Source organism: Kuraishia capsulata, genomic scaffold (assembly GCF_000576695.1).
Source record: "Kuraishia capsulata CBS 1993 genomic scaffold, Kuraishia_capsulata_scaffold_1, whole genome shotgun sequence".
Lineage (NCBI taxonomy): Eukaryota > Fungi > Ascomycota > Pichiomycetes > Pichiales > Pichiaceae > Kuraishia > Kuraishia capsulata.
The window spans coordinates 1,117,851-1,136,053 of record NW_019172950.1 but is presented as its reverse complement, the minus strand read 5'-3'; the positions used below and the strand labels follow the sequence as shown (position 1 = coordinate 1,136,053).

General features: G+C 47.6%; 9 protein-coding genes across 9 annotated transcripts; 6 read left to right on the top strand and 3 right to left on the bottom strand.

The window, feature by feature from the left end:
* Nucleotides 1-2,112: 2,112 nt before the first annotated feature.
* On the top strand, nt 2,113-2,982 carry KUCA_T00000615001 (uncharacterized protein; the record flags this gene model as incomplete). The annotated part of the gene is made up of 1 exon (XM_022605171.1): nt 2,113-2,982. One exon carries the CDS (start codon nt 2,113-2,115, stop codon nt 2,980-2,982), a length of 870 nt encoding a protein of 289 aa, XP_022456666.1.
* A 648-nt stretch (nt 2,983-3,630) lies between these two features.
* On the top strand, nt 3,631-3,735 carry KUCA_T00000614001 (uncharacterized protein; the record flags this gene model as incomplete). Its single annotated transcript, XM_022605170.1, has 1 exon — nt 3,631-3,735. One exon carries the CDS (start codon nt 3,631-3,633, stop codon nt 3,733-3,735), a length of 105 nt encoding a protein of 34 aa, XP_022456665.1.
* Nucleotides 3,736-3,857: 122 nt separating this feature from the next.
* On the top strand, nt 3,858-7,157 carry KUCA_T00000613001 (uncharacterized protein; the record flags this gene model as incomplete). The annotated part of the gene is made up of 1 exon (XM_022605169.1): nt 3,858-7,157. The coding sequence occupies one exon, from the start codon at nt 3,858-3,860 to the stop codon at nt 7,155-7,157; it is 3,300 nt and encodes a 1,099-aa protein (XP_022456664.1).
* Nucleotides 7,158-7,729: 572 nt separating this feature from the next.
* Nucleotides 7,730-9,151, top strand: KUCA_T00000612001 (uncharacterized protein; the record flags this gene model as incomplete). Its single annotated transcript, XM_022605168.1, has 1 exon — nt 7,730-9,151. The coding sequence occupies one exon, from the start codon at nt 7,730-7,732 to the stop codon at nt 9,149-9,151; it is 1,422 nt and encodes a 473-aa protein (XP_022456663.1).
* Nucleotides 9,152-9,286: 135 nt separating this feature from the next.
* Nucleotides 9,287-9,736, bottom strand: KUCA_T00000611001 (uncharacterized protein; the record flags this gene model as incomplete). The annotated part of the gene is made up of 1 exon (XM_022605167.1): nt 9,287-9,736. The coding sequence occupies one exon, from the start codon at nt 9,734-9,736 to the stop codon at nt 9,287-9,289; it is 450 nt and encodes a 149-aa protein (XP_022456662.1).
* Nucleotides 9,737-9,801: 65 nt separating this feature from the next.
* Nucleotides 9,802-11,967, bottom strand: KUCA_T00000610001 (uncharacterized protein; the record flags this gene model as incomplete). Its single annotated transcript, XM_022605166.1, has 1 exon — nt 9,802-11,967. The coding sequence occupies one exon, from the start codon at nt 11,965-11,967 to the stop codon at nt 9,802-9,804; it is 2,166 nt and encodes a 721-aa protein (XP_022456661.1).
* An 867-nt stretch (nt 11,968-12,834) lies between these two features.
* Nucleotides 12,835-13,950, bottom strand: KUCA_T00000609001 (uncharacterized protein; the record flags this gene model as incomplete). The annotated part of the gene is made up of 1 exon (XM_022605165.1): nt 12,835-13,950. One exon carries the CDS (start codon nt 13,948-13,950, stop codon nt 12,835-12,837), a length of 1,116 nt encoding a protein of 371 aa, XP_022456660.1.
* A 1,155-nt stretch (nt 13,951-15,105) lies between these two features.
* On the top strand, nt 15,106-16,275 carry KUCA_T00000608001 (uncharacterized protein; the record flags this gene model as incomplete). The annotated part of the gene is made up of 1 exon (XM_022605164.1): nt 15,106-16,275. The coding sequence occupies one exon, from the start codon at nt 15,106-15,108 to the stop codon at nt 16,273-16,275; it is 1,170 nt and encodes a 389-aa protein (XP_022456659.1).
* A 287-nt stretch (nt 16,276-16,562) lies between these two features.
* On the top strand, nt 16,563-18,065 carry KUCA_T00000607001 (uncharacterized protein; the record flags this gene model as incomplete). The annotated part of the gene is made up of 1 exon (XM_022605162.1): nt 16,563-18,065. One exon carries the CDS (start codon nt 16,563-16,565, stop codon nt 18,063-18,065), a length of 1,503 nt encoding a protein of 500 aa, XP_022456658.1.
* Between the last annotated feature and the right edge of the window lie 138 nt (nt 18,066-18,203).

The window sequence follows — 18,203 nt, the reverse complement described above, 5'->3', positions numbered from 1 at the left end:
ATAATGATGCCCCAATCTGGTAACTCACGTGACATAATAGCCCAAACGGGAAGCCTCTCGGCTGCAAACAAGCCGGGTAAGTTGTTAGCATCTGGCTTTCGGTTGCCTCTTTCGGCACATCGCCGAGCGGTTTTTAACCGTTGGTAAATCGTCAATTAGTCAGTTCACACGAAGGAAATGGACTTGTAAGGCCCGTTGGGTGCCTCGAAAGTCTAAGATTTTTAAAGATGTAGTCAGAGTTTGAATAATTTGCGCCCTACTCGAATTGCGAGTCAAGATCTATTAGCATATACACCTAAGTAAACCGGATCGACTCCAGTACTCCCGACCAGCAACTAGGAGCCAGGAACAGTGTTTGGAATCATGTTTTGTAAATTTTTGGCAAGAGTGGTATTCTTTCTCAGCTTCATTAATGATATCCCACACTTATTTCTTGTACTTCTTGATCAAAAGCAGGATGGCCACAGTGACGGCTGCAATTGGTTAGTTCCGAGGGCGAAAAAAAAAGGCCGCAAACAACCCGGGTGCCAGCAGTTTCGAGGAAGCTGACCCCATGAGTATAGCAATTCGCAGGTTGGAAATAGAGAATTGGAGTAGCTATGTTCCCAGATCGCTCAGGAAATAAGCTCCGAGGAAAAAGCAAGACCAATTGGTTCAAAACCATGCTGAAAAATCATAACATACCAATGACGAAAATGAGGCAGAAGACCAAGATAACACCGGCTGGAAGCATTGTTCTAAAAGAAGTTAGCAAACTGAACAGTAACCAGAAGATCAAAGGGGAGCACGCACGATTATATTAGGATGATTAAGGGTCGGTTTGTAAGAACTGATGGGAAAAGAGAGAAATCCTCAGAGGAACGGCGAAAGAGGGAACGCAGGCCTTTTAAGAGGCAGCCACGGCCCGGTCCCGAGGTGCTGGTTAATGCGGCAGAAGAGAAGGGGTCACCCGGCTATCGGTAAACACGGCTAGTCGTTTTCGGACACCCCGCCACTCTTTCGGGCGAAACGCTCGCTATTCTCGGTGGATGGTCGTGTGAGAGAGACAAAAGAGATAGTTAGTTTGGTTTTCAGAGATAAGCCATTTTGCGGGAAATGTTGTCGAGGTTTGGTCCAGAACTGGAAACTGGTTTGCCAGTACTCGCTAACCAACGTTCAAGCTTGAAAGGAATCTACGGGTGTGACACTCTCCCTTCTCCGCCCTTCCTGTTACTGCCCTGCCACTGTTGTTGCCCGGCTCTGCCGACACGAATCAGCGTCTATTTGTCTTGGGTGGTGCACTAAGCGGAAGGTAAATTGGCGGCATTTTTCAGTCGTGAAAAGAGAAATTAAAGAGAACAAATCATGGAAAGTCTGGATTTCTAGGGTTTAATTTTTACCACTTTTGACTGGAGTATCTTGTAGGAGACTATTTCATTTTTTTGGTATTTATCCGAGCTCTGACAGACACTGCTGAGTCTTTTCACCTTTGGTTCTGTCTCACTAATCTCTCGACGTCCGACTTCCCCACTGACCCACTTTATTCTCCACTGCATACTCTGCACTCCACCATGTACCGTATGGTCCAAAGAAATTTCTTGTATACCCCATAGTGAAATCCATATAAGACTCGGTATCAAATCCACACCAAGAATAACCTGCCGTCTCGTTATCTTTACGGTTTTGTCCAGCAATTCTCTGTAATGTCTGCTCGGATCGTCTTTCAATACTGACTCTTGGGCTTACGCTGCATTTTGCTCGTTTTCACTCCTGAGCGCGCGCCGTAGTCTACACACTGTGGCCAATCTTTCGATATTTCCTATTGAAAACCAATACTCAAAAATATTTCTTCAATTGATTATTTAGTGGCATTCAATCTTTTCTCAGCTTTAAAGCCTCGAAATCTGTCATATTTTTCGCCGTTAATCGTCTCTGTCTGATCTTCGCTGTGCGGCACTCGATCACACCCCACGTGACTTCGCTGTAAAATTGGGCAATGCTTCGTACTATGGCAGGCTGTCTGACCTGTCCACCTTTGCATTTATTCTTCCACCAGGACCTTGTATCGTCTGAGTTTTATCTTGCGGTATCTCAAATTTCGGAGTCCCAAACTTCAGCAGCCTCCTGTTCTCCATGTCCAACGTCTCCAATCTCTCCAAGGGTCTTAAGAACATCCATCTCCAGGACGGCCTCTACAGAGATGTCCAGGACTCGGCCTCAGAGGACGCCAGGCCGCGACTGGCCCGTTTTTTCGCCAATTTACCGACATACGGGTTCACACTTTTCTCGCACCGTTCTGCGCCGAACGGCTTCAAAATTGCGATTATATTGAGCGAGCTGGACTACGATTACTCGACAATTTTCCTGGACTTCAACAAGGGAGAACAGCGGTCCCCCAACTTTGTGGCTATAAATCCGAATGCAAGAGTGCCAGCTTTGATGGATCATTCAGCTTCCATAAATGTGTGGGAATCTGGTGCAATAATGATGTATTTGGTCAATAAAAAAGCACAGGACGAAGGAACATGCCCCACGATATGGTCCGAGTCATTGGCGGAGCAGGCCGCCATCTCCTCGTGGCTTTTCTTCCAGACTTCAGGACACTCACCCATGATCGGGCAGGCTCTGCATTTCAAGTTCTTCCACGAAACACAAATTCCGTCAGCTGTTGCACGTTATGTTGATGAGGTGAGAAGAGTATATGGGGTGGTGGAGATGGCTCTTGCCGAAAAGCGCGAGGCTTTGATCATGGAGCTAGACCTCGAAAATGCCCAAGCATATTCCTCGGGACTGACACCATTGTCACAGTCTCGTTACTTTGACTATCCTATTTGGCTGGTTGGTGAACGGTGTACTATTGCGGATCTGGCTTTCGTGCCGTGGAACAACGTGGTGGACCGTATAGGCATCGATCTTAAGGTGGAGTTCCCGGAAGTGTTCAAGTGGACTCGTCATATGATGAGGCGGCCTGGAGTTACAAAAGCCTTGAGGGCAACGTCATGAACTTTATGTGATGAAAAAATGGACAGCCTAAACGCTCTAAAATGCTACATTTACGATTTGAGGCTGTCTCTTTCTGTAATGTCTAACGATAAGAATTTTTCTTACATAATCTACCCGGAAACCACGGGACTCAAGTCACAAATCATTTTCTTATTTTTCCTAAATAATTGCTCACTTAGGTTCCCCGGAACGACTTACGACCCGAGACTTTTTTCGGGGTCTGCAGTTTAATAAGCCACTGGAAACTGCCTCGGGTCGGCGATAGGACCTTCATAATTTTGCATAATGTCACCGAGATCAAAATAAGATCTAGAATACGGTGCAGGGATTCAGAGGCTTCTGAGACGCGTCTCAAAGAAATTTTGGTAGAGGTTTCGGCACCTCGATTGGTTTTGATCGGGTTGTGAGATACTCTTAATGTTTTTGAGTTTTTGATGCCATCAACTTGTGACTTGGTCGTTCAATTACTTACCCAAATTCCAAAATTCCACTAAGGTCTCAAAATATTATTGTAAAGCTGTCAGTCATATATCCAGGACCAATTTTTTTAGTTCTGCAGCGTCTGTAGAAGATATCTCCACCCAAACTATAATTTTGACAGTCGCAGTCTATTTGACAAGCAGATTTTTCACAGCAAAAATAGCCTCTATGGCCAAGTTGGTAAGGCACCTCACTAGTAATGAGGAGATCGTCAGTTCGAATCTGGCTGGAGGCATCTCTTTTTTTGCCGCGTACGACAGAAATATTTGCTAGCACACGATCCGTCGCGCATCTGCTAGGGAAATTTTTTTTCATCTTGTTCAGACTGTAAGACTTAAAGATTGTTAAAGGTCGGCTAACCCACTGAAAAATAGTTTGAGACCACCGAAACAACGATGGATCAAGCCTACATAACCGGACTTGAGAGCACCCTAAAGCTTGTGGCAGTGCCGGACTCACAAGTGATCAAGAATGCCACTGCCAAGCTGAACAACGAGTACTACAAGAGCCCGGACTCGTTGCCGAGTTTGATCCAGATTTTGGTGAACAACGAAGATCTCCAGCTCAAGCAACTGGCCTCGGTCGAAGCTAGAAAGCTGATTGCGAAGTTTTGGGACCAACTGGACGCTACTCTCAAGCAGGGTATCCGCGACTCGCTTTTGAACCTAGCATTCACCTACCACAACAAGATGATTCGTCATTCGACCTCCAGAATCATTGCTGCTATTGCTACAAGAGAAGAGTGGCCCGGTCTACTGAATAACCTTACTGCTGCTTGTCAGGATTCCAACGTGCTCACTAGAGAAATGGGAGTATACATTTTGCACTCCATTTTGGAGCTGACCCCATTGGAATGGTCTAGATATTTGGGAGACTTCTTACAGCTTTTTGCCATCACCATGAACGATGCTGAGTCGTTGGAAGTTCAGTATGTTTCTGCTCTTGCCTTCGAGTCTATCGCGCAGTATTTGGACGAAGATGCCAATGCCTCGCGTGAGACCGTTGAGCTCTTCCAGAAGCTGATTGACTCATTGATTCAAGTGTTGAAGAACACTCTGGCCCAGGATGATTCCGAAAAGGCCAAGGAAGTGTTCTCCGTTTTCAACACATTGATTATGGTGAGAAGCTCATACTTGGGGGACAAGGCCGTCGTTCTGATCGGCGCTGCGCTTGAGATCTCCACCTCTGTTGCCATGGATGCAGAAATCAGAGGAGTGGCCCTCCAGTTCCTGATCTCGTATGTCATGTTCAAGAAATCGGTGATCAATGCCAAGAACCTGGGTCCAAACTTAGCTCTTGCTGCTCTCTCTATCGTCAGCGAAGAGGACGATGAAGCCGAGGAAGAGCTCGATAATGAGGAGGAAGTCAAGGAGAACGAGGAAGACAAGCTCCATGACATTGCCCTCAGACTTGTCAGAAGTCTTTCTGAGGAGTTGGCCCCTTCACAGGCGGTTGCTCCGCTCTTTAACAAGATTCCAGAGATGATGGCTTCCCAGGACCAATTTGCCAGAAGAGCTGCTCTCTTGGCCCTTGGGGTTGCAGTCGATGGAGCCCCAGAGTTCTACTCTGTCCAATTGCAGAAGGTGGTGGCCGTCATTGTGGCAGGTCTTCAAGATTCTTCTTTGATTGTCCGTGCTGCTGCTCTGAGATCTTTGGACCAGATCACGTCTGAGTCCCAGGACGAAATTGCCCAGCATCACGATGTCCTGTTTCCAGCAGTGATGCACATAATCGAGACTGCCACCAAGATCATGGTGTATAAGTATGCAACTCGTGCTTTAGATGGTCTGGTTGAGTTCATGTCCTACGATGCTATCCAACAGTACTTGGAACCTTTGATGAACAAGCTGTTCATGATGCTTGAGAACGCAAGTTCTTCGTCTCTTAAGTCGGCCATTGTTGGTGCAATTGGCTCTACCGCTTACGCAGCTGGAAAATCGTTCACACCCTACTTTGAAAACTCTGTCAAGTACCTGGAGCGTTTCATCACCAATATGACCACTGCCGAGGGGCTTTCTGAGGACGACATCGAGCTCCGTGCCATGACCTTTGAGAATGTTTCCACTATGGCACGTGCTGTTGGATCTGAGGTATTTGCTCCATATGCTACACCTTTGTTTGAGTCTGCATATGGTGCCATCAACTCTGAGAACCCAAGGCTCAAGGAGTCTGGTTTTGCTTTCATCACCAACATGGCCAAGGTGTACGGCGAAGCTTTCACTGAGTTTCTGCCCAAATTGGTACCCGAGATCTACTCGTGCCTTGAGCAGAGCGAAATATCGTTTGACTTTGGTGGTGAGGGCTTTGACCCTGCTAGTCTTGAAGAATTAGACGAGGAGGATCTTGCCGAGAACATCAAGGTCAACACCGGAGTGACTGTGGAGAAGGAAGTGGCCTGTATCGCACTTGGTGAGCTTGCCATTGGTACCAAGCTCGGATTCGCGCAATACGCTGCTCCTTCAATTGACGTTTTGGAGAACCAGATCGAGAATTCTTACGGAGTTCGTGAGACTGCTCTTCAAACCATTTGGAAGATCGTCAACGCTATGTTCAAGGCCACAGGACTCAACGATTCCACTCTGGCCCTCATCAAAAAGGCCCGTTTCATCACGCTCTCCAATTTGCCAGAAGAGCCCGAGCTGACCATGGTGGTGAGCTCCCTTGAGTGCATCTACGAATACCTCAAAGAGATCGGATCCGTAGTTATCATGGACGGACCTAACGACCACGAGGATCTGCAGACCCTTTGCACGGAAGTCTTGAGCCTGTTGAAGGGCGAGCACTTGGCCCAGCTCGAAAACCTTGAGGAAGAGGGAGAAGACGAGTTTGACGAAGGCTCTGAACACTCTGCCGTGGTTTATGACTCTGCTCTTGAGGTTCTGACCAGTCTTTCCAAGACTTTCGGAGCCGACTTTGCTCCAATTTTTGCTTCCTTCAAAGATCTCATCTTGAGCCATGCTTCTGGCAAGAACAAGAATAAGGCTAGACGTGTGGCTGCAGTTGGGTCTCTCGCCGATATCGTGAGTGGAATGAAGGGAAACAACCCATACTTCGAGGATTTCATGAAGTGCTTTATTTCCAGACTTGAACACGACAAGTCTTCCGAAGTCAGAGGAAATGCAGCTTATGGTGTGGGTCTGTTGATCGAGTACTCGGAAGGTGATCTCACTGCTCTGTACCCTTCCATCTTCAACGATCTGGTCACTTTGCTCAACAAAACTGACAAGGACATGGCTAAGACTGATGATGATGACGAAGAGAATAGAGAGACCATCAATAGGACAATCGCCAATGCATGTGGATGTGTTTGCCGGATGTTGTTGAAGAACGACACTGCGGTGCCAGCCTCTGCAATTGTGCCAACTCTATTGGGCCGTCTGCCTCTTGAAAGCGGCTTCGAAGAAAACAAGCCTATTTTTGAGTTCATCCTCAAGCTTTATTCTCAAAACGATTCTGTTATTGTGGACCAGACGCCTCGGGTTGTGGAGATCTTTGCTGGTGTCTTTGCCAAGGACCTAGAGCACCAGAAGCTGGCTAATGAGTCTACTCTTGGAAGAGAGGGAAACATCGACCGTTTCAAGCAATTTGACAATGATGAGCTCAAGGCCAAGGTGGTCGAGCTTTTGAGATACTTTGAGTCCAAGTCTGCGGGACTTGTTTCAAGCCATGAGTTGCTGAAGGCTGCTATTGCATAAGAGGATGAGTTGAAGTTGTGGAGAACTGGGTCAGGGAGACGGACTAGAGTATATAGAGGAGTGTATTTCGGTAAAGTAATAGTGTGAGTAAATATTAAAGGTGTGCAGTGTAGTTGTGGTATTATTGGTATGGTTTATGTAAGTGAGATGTTGGGCTTTGTTAGGAAGCATGCAGCATTGATTAGTTAGTTCTGCCAGTTCAAGTAGCACCATCATACTTTTGACTACCAAATACGAGTACATAAATATATACAAAACTATGCAAATATTGCTATCTAATACCTCTCGCTTATTCTTTCCTCTTAACATGCCTAAATCACCACACTTCCTCCAAAACACTCCATGATAAACTCCCATGTGAATTATCAATTATCACTGCCAATTCAGCCGCACAAGTCCAGATCCGGCAAGGCCCTGCTGAAAAGTATCGATCGCTATAGAGCAGCCAGTCCGTAAGCTCCCTGTTCTTTTGTTGACTGTTCACTGTTCACTGTTCACGTTTATCGTTAAGTTTATTGAAATATATTGATTCTGATTATCATCAATCAAATATATTATTATTCGATATTTCAATGGACGATCTAGACCTTGCACCAACAACCACCGCTGCACCGGAGAGAAGAGAGCTTCCGGAGTTCACGCTGAAAAATGTGGCCTTGGACATTGTGCATGGGCTCCAAGCCCTGGTGCTAAATCCAGAAGCAAGCAAGGTGGTTGCTCCAATCGTGTTCTTTGCTGAGAGTATTGGCACCAAAGTAATCCGCAAAAAGGTACCGTACACCGAGATCGACTACTCGTCCTACATGCAGCAGATCGAGAAGATTGAGGAAGGCGAGCTCAACTACTACAAGATCGCGGGTGATACCGGCCCTATTGTCTACCCAGCTGGTCATGTAAACATTTATTCGTGGATGAAGTGGATTACTGAGGGTTTGGATGATTTGGAACTGGGACAGAGGGTGTTTGGTTATCTATATCTGGCTACTCTGGTGTTGACCATCACCACTTATTTTTCGGCCTCTAACGGCTCTGTGCCGCCTTGGGTGCTGTATCTTCTCGCCTGTTCTAAACGACTGCACTCCATCTATGTTCTCAGACTTTTCAATGACTGCTGGACAACTTTTTGCATGGTTGGTACTGTGCTGTTGCTTCAGCAGGCCTCCTACTGGAAGTCCACCTCTGGGTTCCTCTCTGGTGTGATCACTTATGCCGCCGCAGACATGTACAGTATGGCCGTTTCCATCAAGCTGAATGCTCTGCTGTATTTGCCTGCCGTTCTGTACATTTTGTATTTGCTCAGCGACGAATGCCTGCTGCTGTTTCTGGGGCCAGTCGTCTTTGGACTGCTGGTCCAGATCGGCATTGGCTGGAACTTCCTTCTGCCATTAGCCTCTGATCCAGAGGCTCACGAGATCAGATGGGCATATTTGTCTCAAGCCTATGACTTCAAGCGCCAATTCTTGTACGAATGGACTGTCAATTGGAAAGCCGTTTCCGAAGAAACCTTCTCATCTTCATGGTTCCACATTCTATTGCTCGTGGTTCACGTTGGATTGCTGTCCCTCTTTGTACTTACGAGATGGTTAACGCCTGAAACTTTGGGAAAATCCAGGATACAGTTCTTCAAGGATATTTTTCTTTTCTGGAAACGTTCGGCCACTGCGAAGTCGATCATCAACGACCATGTGCTCGGCCCTAAGTTCGTCTTCATGACCATGACCATCACCAACATCGTCGGTGTGTTCTGTGCCAGATCCCTCCATTACCAATTTTTGTCTTGGTACTGCTACTCTTTGCCTTTTCTGTTGTGGCAGACGAATTTGCCGTTTTATGTGGCGATCCCAATGTACGGTATTCATGAATACTGCTGGAACGTTTTCCCTGCCACTGAGCTGAGTTCATCTGGTCTGTTGACTGTGCTAAACCTGACTCTTGCAGGTGTGTGGTTAAATGACCAGCAATTTAGTAAAGTAGTCGAAAAGAAGGATGATTAGGTAAACAAATATATTTCAATCCTCTATCTCGTCTACTGGTAGTCCTCTTTAGTCTTTAACTAAATCCAATTTTTCATATAATGGTGCCCCATTGGAACTCCTAAAGATAGCTATCTGACCTTACAGTCTACAAGTCTACGTTATACAGATATATCTTTGATCCAGTACAAGCTTGTTGATGGTAGATAATGAACTGAGCCCGGCTATGGCCCAGAATGTTTCAGTCATAGCACAGATCTCGAATCTGAAGCTACCTATGGAAAGCTTTGAAATGATATCAGTGGGAAGAAGGATGAAGATGTGAAGAACCGAGATCACAGTCTCAACATCAGTCTCTTGAAAGGCTGACGTCTTGCCTGAAGCTTCCCACGACGGACAGTGACCTTTTTGGAAATCAGTGCCATCTCTCTTCATCCTCCAACCTGCAACGCGAAACGGAGAGAAATAAATCACAGTGAAAACATGGAAGAACATGGTAAAGGAGGGTAGGTGCGATAAATAAAGGATATTGTACATATCACGTACCCAGTACAAAAAGGCGACCAAAGGAAGTGGATTTGAACGGTCCCAACATGGGATATTCATGAGGCTCCATGAGAATATAACTATTTTGGCAGGATGGAATGATTTTGACACAAAAGAAGGACTATTCACATATCCGCAGTCTCCACGCTCTCTCCCCAGTTGAACATTTCGTTCAAGGCTAGACCACCCGAGTTTGAGTCGGTGGCATCGCCAGTGAGGAACGAATCAAAATCAAACAGATCAGCAGATGCTCCTGTAGCGCTGAAATCTGGAAAGAACTGGTTGTCAGTCGGAATATCTGAGGAAGGTCCTTGCCCTCCATTAACGAGCAATGGACCCTTTCCGTCAGATTTTCCGTTGGCATCGTAGCTTGCCAAAGCCGGGTCAACTACTGTCGATTCGCCAGAGGCATCTGCCAAAGCCAGACCATTTTCGTGGTTGGGATTTTGAGCCTGAGCTGCAGCCTGTTGAGCAGCCAACGTGATAGCAGCTGCTTTTGTGTTCTGTGAGGACTTGCGCTTGGTGATTCTTCTGGCCGGTGCTGTTGAAGCGTTGTTGTGTTGAGGAGTGCTCTGTGTGCCCTGTGGGGTCGTCTGGGAGGCTGCAGGCGTCAGAGGAGTCGTTGGTGTAGGAACACTCTCCATTACCTCTGCATTAGCCTGAGCTACGCTGCCCTTGCGCCCCCTCCGGCCCTGAGCTGGTTCCTTCTTCTTCCTTCCATTTGCAGTCGTGGTACCCGTCTGGTTACTCGAGACCGCAGGAGATGAAGCAGGCGTAGTACGCGAAATCAGAGTGTTCTGTGGAGGCGGCATGTTAGTCATCGGCTGCGAGCCGTTGGGTCTTTGGGCATTGGGCTGTGAATTTCCCCCGGGAACAGCACCCTGTTGACCTAACTGGCCAAGCATCGCCGAGTAGTCCGCAAACTGAGTGCCTGTAGCACCTCTTTGGTTGTCACCCTTCGCCTCGGTGTTGCGGTGAACATCGAGTCTGCGCCTGTTCTGGCTCTCCATCAAACGCAGCTGCTTCTCGTAATCGCGAATGGCACTGGCGTTGCCCCTGGCTCCGCCAATATGCTGTTGGATAGCAATTCCCTGCGCGGCAGGGTCATTGGGTTGGCCATGCTGAGAGTTGGGCTGTTGCGGCATCGAAGCCGGGGATTGAGAGTTTTGAGGTTGCGGCTGGGACCCTGGATCGGCCTTCGGCTGACCCGAAGGCGGTTGCACTCCGGTAGGGCCACCGGCTCCTCCGTTTCCTACAAGTCCATTAAAGGTCTCAGCGTAAAACTCCTCAGGCCCTCCCATCATTTTCTGTTGAGCATGCAGCACAGAGTTGTTAACGATACCTTGGGGTGGCTGGAAGTTTGGCATCATATGCTGAGGCTGCTGAGGGTTAGAACCTACTGGCGCACCAGCCTGCTTCTGGTATATCGGGGCATACTGGGAGTTGAACTGGCCCGTCACCATTCCTGCCTGAGGAGGGACGGAGTTTGGCCCGAGAGGTGAGCCGTGGCCAGCCGATCCATCGCCAGAATCGTTATCTCCGAGTCGCGCTCTTTTGGCAGGAGACCCGCCCTGAACCTGTTGGCCCTGCTGCTGGTCCTGTTGTTGACGAAGATTGTTCATCTGCTGCTGTGCAACTTGTTGCTGAAGTCTGGCATTCATGGCCCCCTGTTGCTGCTGTTGTTGCTGGATGTTCATCCCATTCACGTTGCCCCGTTTGTTCATCATCTGGGGAGGAACCCCGGTGTGCATCATTCCTGGCTGCATCGGAATCGGAGACCCGGCCATTTGCTGCTGGTTATGACCGTTCTGCACCATTTGCATCTGCGAGTTCAGTGGGTGCTCTTGCCGTTGCTTCAACAAGTTCAGCTGGAAGTACTGGTGAGCATTGGCAGACCCCCCACGGTGGGTTCGGGCGTTGAATACGTCCCAGAATATCTGCCACCATTCGTAAAGAAATCCTTGTGGTGCATCCATCGACATCATCAGCGGAGGAACCTCTGAGATGCCGCCCTTGGGTGAATTCGACCGACTGCCGTTGGCCTTATCATCCTGGTTCTGGACAACAGGCACATCCGCCTCCTGGAAAAAGGCCTTTGCAGTGTTCGGCAATCCCGATTTTATTAGAAAATCATAGACATACGCGTTGAGCAATTCTCGTGAGTTCATCGCAGTGGAGTCTGTGACGGCCGCATTCGTCGGTTTCTTGGGCAACGGCGCCTTTTCGTTCGTGTTGGAGTCGCCCACGTTGGCGCTTTGCGCCTGGTTTTGCGGAGGGCTGTGTTGACTCATATAACCACCTTGATTCGCCTTGGAATGAGCTTGCTTTGGAAGTTTTTGCGTCCCTCTTGTGTGGGCTAAGTTATCCTGAGTTCGCCCTTGGTGATTGCAAGGTTTTGGGTCGAACGAAGCTGAGCTGCCAAAACGAGATAAATTTTGATAGCACTATTGACCAATACGACTCGGTAGCTAATGGGATCCAGTCAAAAATTCGGTAGTTTCTTCACTTGCTGGAAGAGAGTGTCTGTTTGCATTCGAGACACCGACCTGCTGATAGAGACATGGCCAATGTCGCCTGCCCCTTCTCCTCAGGGTCGTGTGTGCATCTGGGTTGTGAGCGATGTGAAAAGAGGAGGAAGGGAAAGACTGGAAACATAGGCCGAGTATGGATTATTTAGAGCTGATCAAAGAATTCGAGCTACTGAGGAGAGTCTACGAACTTATTTTTATGTCTGAGGACCCGTTTATGTCCTTATATAGTGTTCTACTTGTTTTCGGCGTTGTAGATAGCGGACTGGGAAGAACGGCGTGCAATGCGTATTGTGTGAAAACCATTAAACCAATGCAGACCCTTGGAGGGTGCACGCCTTTTTATCTCTCAAGTCTCAACATAGTGAAATAGACCACACTGGCTCAATCAGATAATACCGAATAGAGGAGCCAAGCAGCTCAAAACCCCCGGAAATTCGGGTGTGGAAGGCAATTCTTCTTCCACAAATCAACACTACGAGCCATTGCCAGATTTTGAATGTTGTCGTTTTAGATACTGATTGGCCAGATCACTCGGGCCACAGATTGATGCTCTTGATGAGTGTATACACCATCTACATAGTATATACATTGGATGGCTTCGGACTCTAGAGCCGCAAACTATTAAATCTACTTCCGCTTCTGTCTCTGCTTAATCTCCTCCTCCTTGACTGCATGCAACCGGATCACGTTTGGATAATCTGGACGATTGAACTCGTGGCCCTTACTCCAATCATACGACAACGCATACGCAAAAATTGTTCCAGAACGGTTGAAGGCCGTTACTGGGATAGATGACCGCAGACTTGGGTAGCTCTTAAGCCTCTGGCGCGCATCCTTGTCCCAGAAGCAAAACGACCCATCGGACCCAGCCGTCGAGAATGTACCGTAAACCGGATGGAAGTTGATAGCATTAACCGAATATGCCATAGTCTGCGTGCTATTAGTTGTGTTAGGATGGCGCTGGCATTTGAATGAGAATCCGTTCTTCTTGTGCTCCTGCTCGTCGACGTACTGAATTGCACACCGGCCTTCTATCGAACCCAACGCATATCCGTCTCCCTTTAGGAAGCAGGTCACTGTTCTGGTCTGGTATTTCAATGGTGACATGATTTGTTTGAACACCTTGTCCGGCTGGTTAAGATCAATGATCGAGAGATGTCTATCAGCACATCCAGCTACCAAAAGCTTCATGGAAGAGTCCATAGCGTACACGCGTTCCGGCAAGTTGATGGTACACACTGGGTTAGGAGTCCTCATGTCCCAGTACCTCAAAGTCTTATCCCAAGACCCAGAGACCACCACAGGCGTGTTCTGAGGTCCGACTTCAACGAACCGCACAGACCGCACAACCCCGTCGTGTGCTCCAATCTGTTGTTGTTGTCCACTCTGGACATCGTATAGTCTCACTGCCTTGTCTGCACCTCCGCTGACCACCTTGGTTCCATCTAGCGACCACCGCGTCGAGAGAACAGGCCCTTCGTGCTCGTACATCGCACGTCCTTCAACCGCTCCGGTGGCAGTGACCTCATAAATCCGCACCTTCTTGTCCCAGGATGCAACCGTCAAAAAGTCTGCCACTGGTGAGAACGAGAAGTCCGAGACTGAGTCTTCGGGTGGATTAGGCACCGTGATGTCGTTTGCGAGATCCTGCTCTGTACCCTGAGTCTGAGTGGGCGCAGCACTCGTATGTGCGCCACTCCCAAAGGTCGAGCCCAGGCTGTTTGATGCTGAATAGAATGACATGTCAGCTTCAAGCTTCAAACGGTAGTTTGGGGTGAGGTCGTTGTGATTCTGTCTGGTCTTCACGAGCGGTGCTCTTCAAGCATGGCATAAAACAAATCGTGCGCGGCAAAAAAAGTAAGGCCGGGTAATGGTTGTGGTAATTTATGTTCCGTGCACGCTTTTCGGAAGCTGTCCCCGATACTGGCGATCGGCTGTGGTGGCTTTTGCAAAGGCTTGATTAAAGCCATTGGTTACACTGAGTTGGTCGGACTGCATTCTTGATTCTTATTCATTAGTTGGCTCCAAAATGCGATCGTAATGTTTGCCTTTAGTCTCATCCATTATTCTCCTACCTTGTAGTTTTTTGTTGTTGCAGTTCTCCTATTGTTATCCCTTTTTTAAAGTTTCAGGAGGCCAAAAGGTTCATCTTAATCTTGATCATCTTGATAACGATCTTTCTGCGCATACAATCTTTTCATGCTAAATATGGATCTTCAATGTCACCCCTCACTGAAATAATATTGGAGTTTGTTTTTTTCCGTAACTAATTCCGCCTAAAATAACCCCCATTAATCACTTCCGGACTTTCCCCCCTAATTTTTCACTTTACTACAACTTATGAAACGCCGTATAGCGGTTTCGCCCTCCATGCCGTTATCTCCAAAGATCTGCTGAGCAAATTTTGCATCTCCACAGCACGACGCCAAGGTTTTGGAGCTTTTGGAGCTTTTGCGCTTAGTTTTTAGTTACTTCAATCCACAAACCCCCAATCTGGGCCACAAGTCCGATGTCAGGAAGCCGCGCGGCAAAAAAAGTCTGTACACTCCGAACTGGATATATAAACGCCCAAGCACCGGTCTGAATAAGACGCTTGTACAACCACCCGTGAAAAATTTCTCTCTTGATAGAACTCAGCTGGTATTGACTTTTATTTGCATTTCCGGTCGTTTTCTTCCTTTCGAGACTTATTTCCGAGTGTCAACCCGCAACGTTTACTAATCCGCCATCGCTGATTGGCCGATGATCGATCTGATAAACTTTTGAGAGACATTCGTACGATTTTCCCACGACCCTCTCGGTTTTACTTCAATATCACACCGTTTGGATCGTCGACACACTCCCAAATTTTCTTATCTATTTCTTTTCGAAGGGAAAAGCCAATTTTTGGAAGAGGATATGCCAGGCGTTGAAATTCCTTTGAGGGATATAGGTGAGGCCGCACACACCGGTACTGTCACTAATCCGAAGAGCCCGTCGCACGGCTCTAGGACGTTACCAATGACCGAATCACAGGTTACTGGCCAAGTTTGTTCGAATTGTGGAACCACAAAGACTCCCCTTTGGAGAAGGGGTGCAGACGGTAAGTCCACGTGTAACGCGTGCGGGCTTTACTTCCGTGCAAACAACTCTCATCGGCCCGTGCACCTGAAAAAACCACCCCACGTCATTTCGATATCCAAGGCTCAGTTAGCAGCCGGAACTTGCAAGGGCGATGGAAGGTGCAACGGGACCGGTGGATCGTCAGCCTGTACGGGATGCCCCGCTTTTGACAATAGAGTTTTGATAACCAACGGCGATCAAAAGAGCATTATCAAGCGAGAGAATGATGACACTTTGCCCCGAGCTTCGTGTGGCGAAAATGCCGAAGCTGGTGCCGACTCAATGGCAGTTGCATGTTCGAACTGTTCAACCACTATCACACCTCTTTGGAGACGTGACGATGCTGGTAATACCATTTGCAACGCATGTGGTCTCTACTACAGACTACACAAGATGCACAGACCAGTCAAATTGAAGCGTGAGACAATTAAGAGACGCAAGAGAAACCCTTCGGGTCAACAGCTGTTTGATCAGCAACAGAAGAAGCTTAAGCAGCAATCTGCCACTAATCTGCCAGGGGTTTCCCTCCCACAGATGCAGCTGCCTGCACACACAGACACACAAGAATCACACACAGACACACAAGAATCACACACAGACACACAGAAGCAACACACAGATCTGCCACAGCTCCAGCAAAGAACTCCAGTCACAAGTCCGGACGCAAAAGCACTTTTGAACACTCTAAGAGTGCTTCCTCCACCAATACCAGGATCCACTCAACTCCCGCCATTCTCAATGATTGGCAGGTTCCAGCCAAAACCGTACAACGTATCGGCCATTGATTTTACGTCTCTCTATTCCAGGACAAATCAGACGGCAGAAGAATCCTCCATGAGAGGCAGTCCGGTGCAGCCCCAACCCCAACCGCTTACTGATGAAACCAGAAGGGTCCGCACTGTCACGCCGCCTGCATTGGTAAACTTGATTAACCCGGGCTCCGAGGATACAAATCCTGGAATTTAGATGGGTGCGGTCTTGATATAGTTTTTTTTATAAGGATCTCTTGGTTGAAATTCTTTATGATTTCCGGAGCGATAGAAGCGTCGTAGTTCCCGTAGTGTGATTCGTAATATGCAGCCGCATGATCACCCAAACATGTCAAAGGATTGCGATAAACCCAACTGTGGCAGACATCGATGAGCTTTGAAATGGGATTATATATTGGGAAGAACTGACATACAATATCGAGGAAGAGTTAAGGGTTTCGATTCCTAAGACATACACTTGAAAAGGATTATACCGCTATAAGAATGGTTATCTCCTCATTGTTGGTGCTGGTAGCTACCCTAGGCTCGGTTCTAGCAGACACCCAGTACAGGTCACGGTCCGACCTGGCTCCTCCCATACTTGACGTAACTATTTTTGATAAGGAATACTTGAACGACTCGGAATATCTCTTTTTTGCACCTTATGGACCGAATGTGAAACAGGTTGGACCGTATATTTATGACATTGCTCACAACGAGCTGGTGTGGTCCGGATTCTCGTACATAGGCGGTCCCAGCTTCAACTTCCAAGCCCATGGTGACCAATTATACTCTTTTGAAGGTCATATGAACACTGGTACAGGTCACGGCCATGGCCATGTCAAATTCTGGAATTCCCAGTATCAGCCTGTTGGAGAGTTGCGTGCAGGCAATCACCGCTTCGTTGACATACACGAGTTCCAATATGCCGAGAGAAACGGCAGAACCACTGGATTGATCGAGATTTACAACCCCACAAACACATACGATTTGTCCGGGTATAGTCCTGACTCCACGTGGATCATTGAAGCGGTGATTCAGGAGATTGACGGAGTAACCGGCGAGCTACTGTTCGAGTGGAAGTCGCTTGACCATGTCGCTCCGTCAGAGAGTGTATTTGGATTGAACTCCTCCGAAAATTCCGCTGGTTCAGGTATTTCATCAGATACTGCCTTTGACTACTTCCATGCTAATTCTGTGGACAAAATTGGGAAGGATTACATCGTGAGCTCAAGACACACTTCTACCATCTTCAAGATAGATGGTCAAACTGGCAAAATTCTATGGAGACTGTCATCGTCTAACAAGAAGGCAGATTTTGATATCGATTTCACTTTCGCATTCCAGCATCATGCCAGATATCTCTCGTCTTTTGCCGGATACACATCGGTTCCTGGAAAGACAGAAATAATTTCCTTCTTCGATAACCATGCCTACAGTCATGGCCACACGGATGCTTCTTCGAATTCTACTCAGAATTCGACTGGAAAAGTCGCCTTGTTAGATCTTGAGAATAAAACCGCCACTCTGTTGCACCAATACGAACCTCCTCAGCCCATTTCGGCCAAATCGCAAGGTTCCTTACAGATTCTCGATACGGTCACAGGCGAAGCGGTGATCAACTGGGGATCGGCAGGTCAGGTCACGAAATTCGCAGACTTCACCAAGGTTGTATATCACGCACGTCTGAATTCTGGTGATGACTCTGTGCAGAATTACCGCGCCTTTGTGCTTCCTTGGTCAGGTTCTTCATCCGAAGACATCGCCGTTATCGCAGACGGCTCTACGGTCTACATCAGCTGGAACGGTGATACCAGAGTGCACCAGTGGGTGATTTATGAATCAGCAACTAACTCAGCCATTGGCAGAGGTCTTAGAAATGGATTTGAGACTGCTGTCACCATTTCAGGAAAATTCACAACCAAAGACTTCTATGTCGAGGGTTTGGATATCTCTGGTCGCGTGATATCCTCCACAGAGACCAATCTATATTTGAGAATTCAGTAGTCAATTAACCGAAACTACCGCAACTACAGCAACTATAGCAACAAAATAATGAAATGTGTGTAGTAAGAATCTCATGTAATCTTTACCTTATCCAAACTTTAAAAATTCAAGTTTTTCAAACGCCGAGCTTCGATAAGG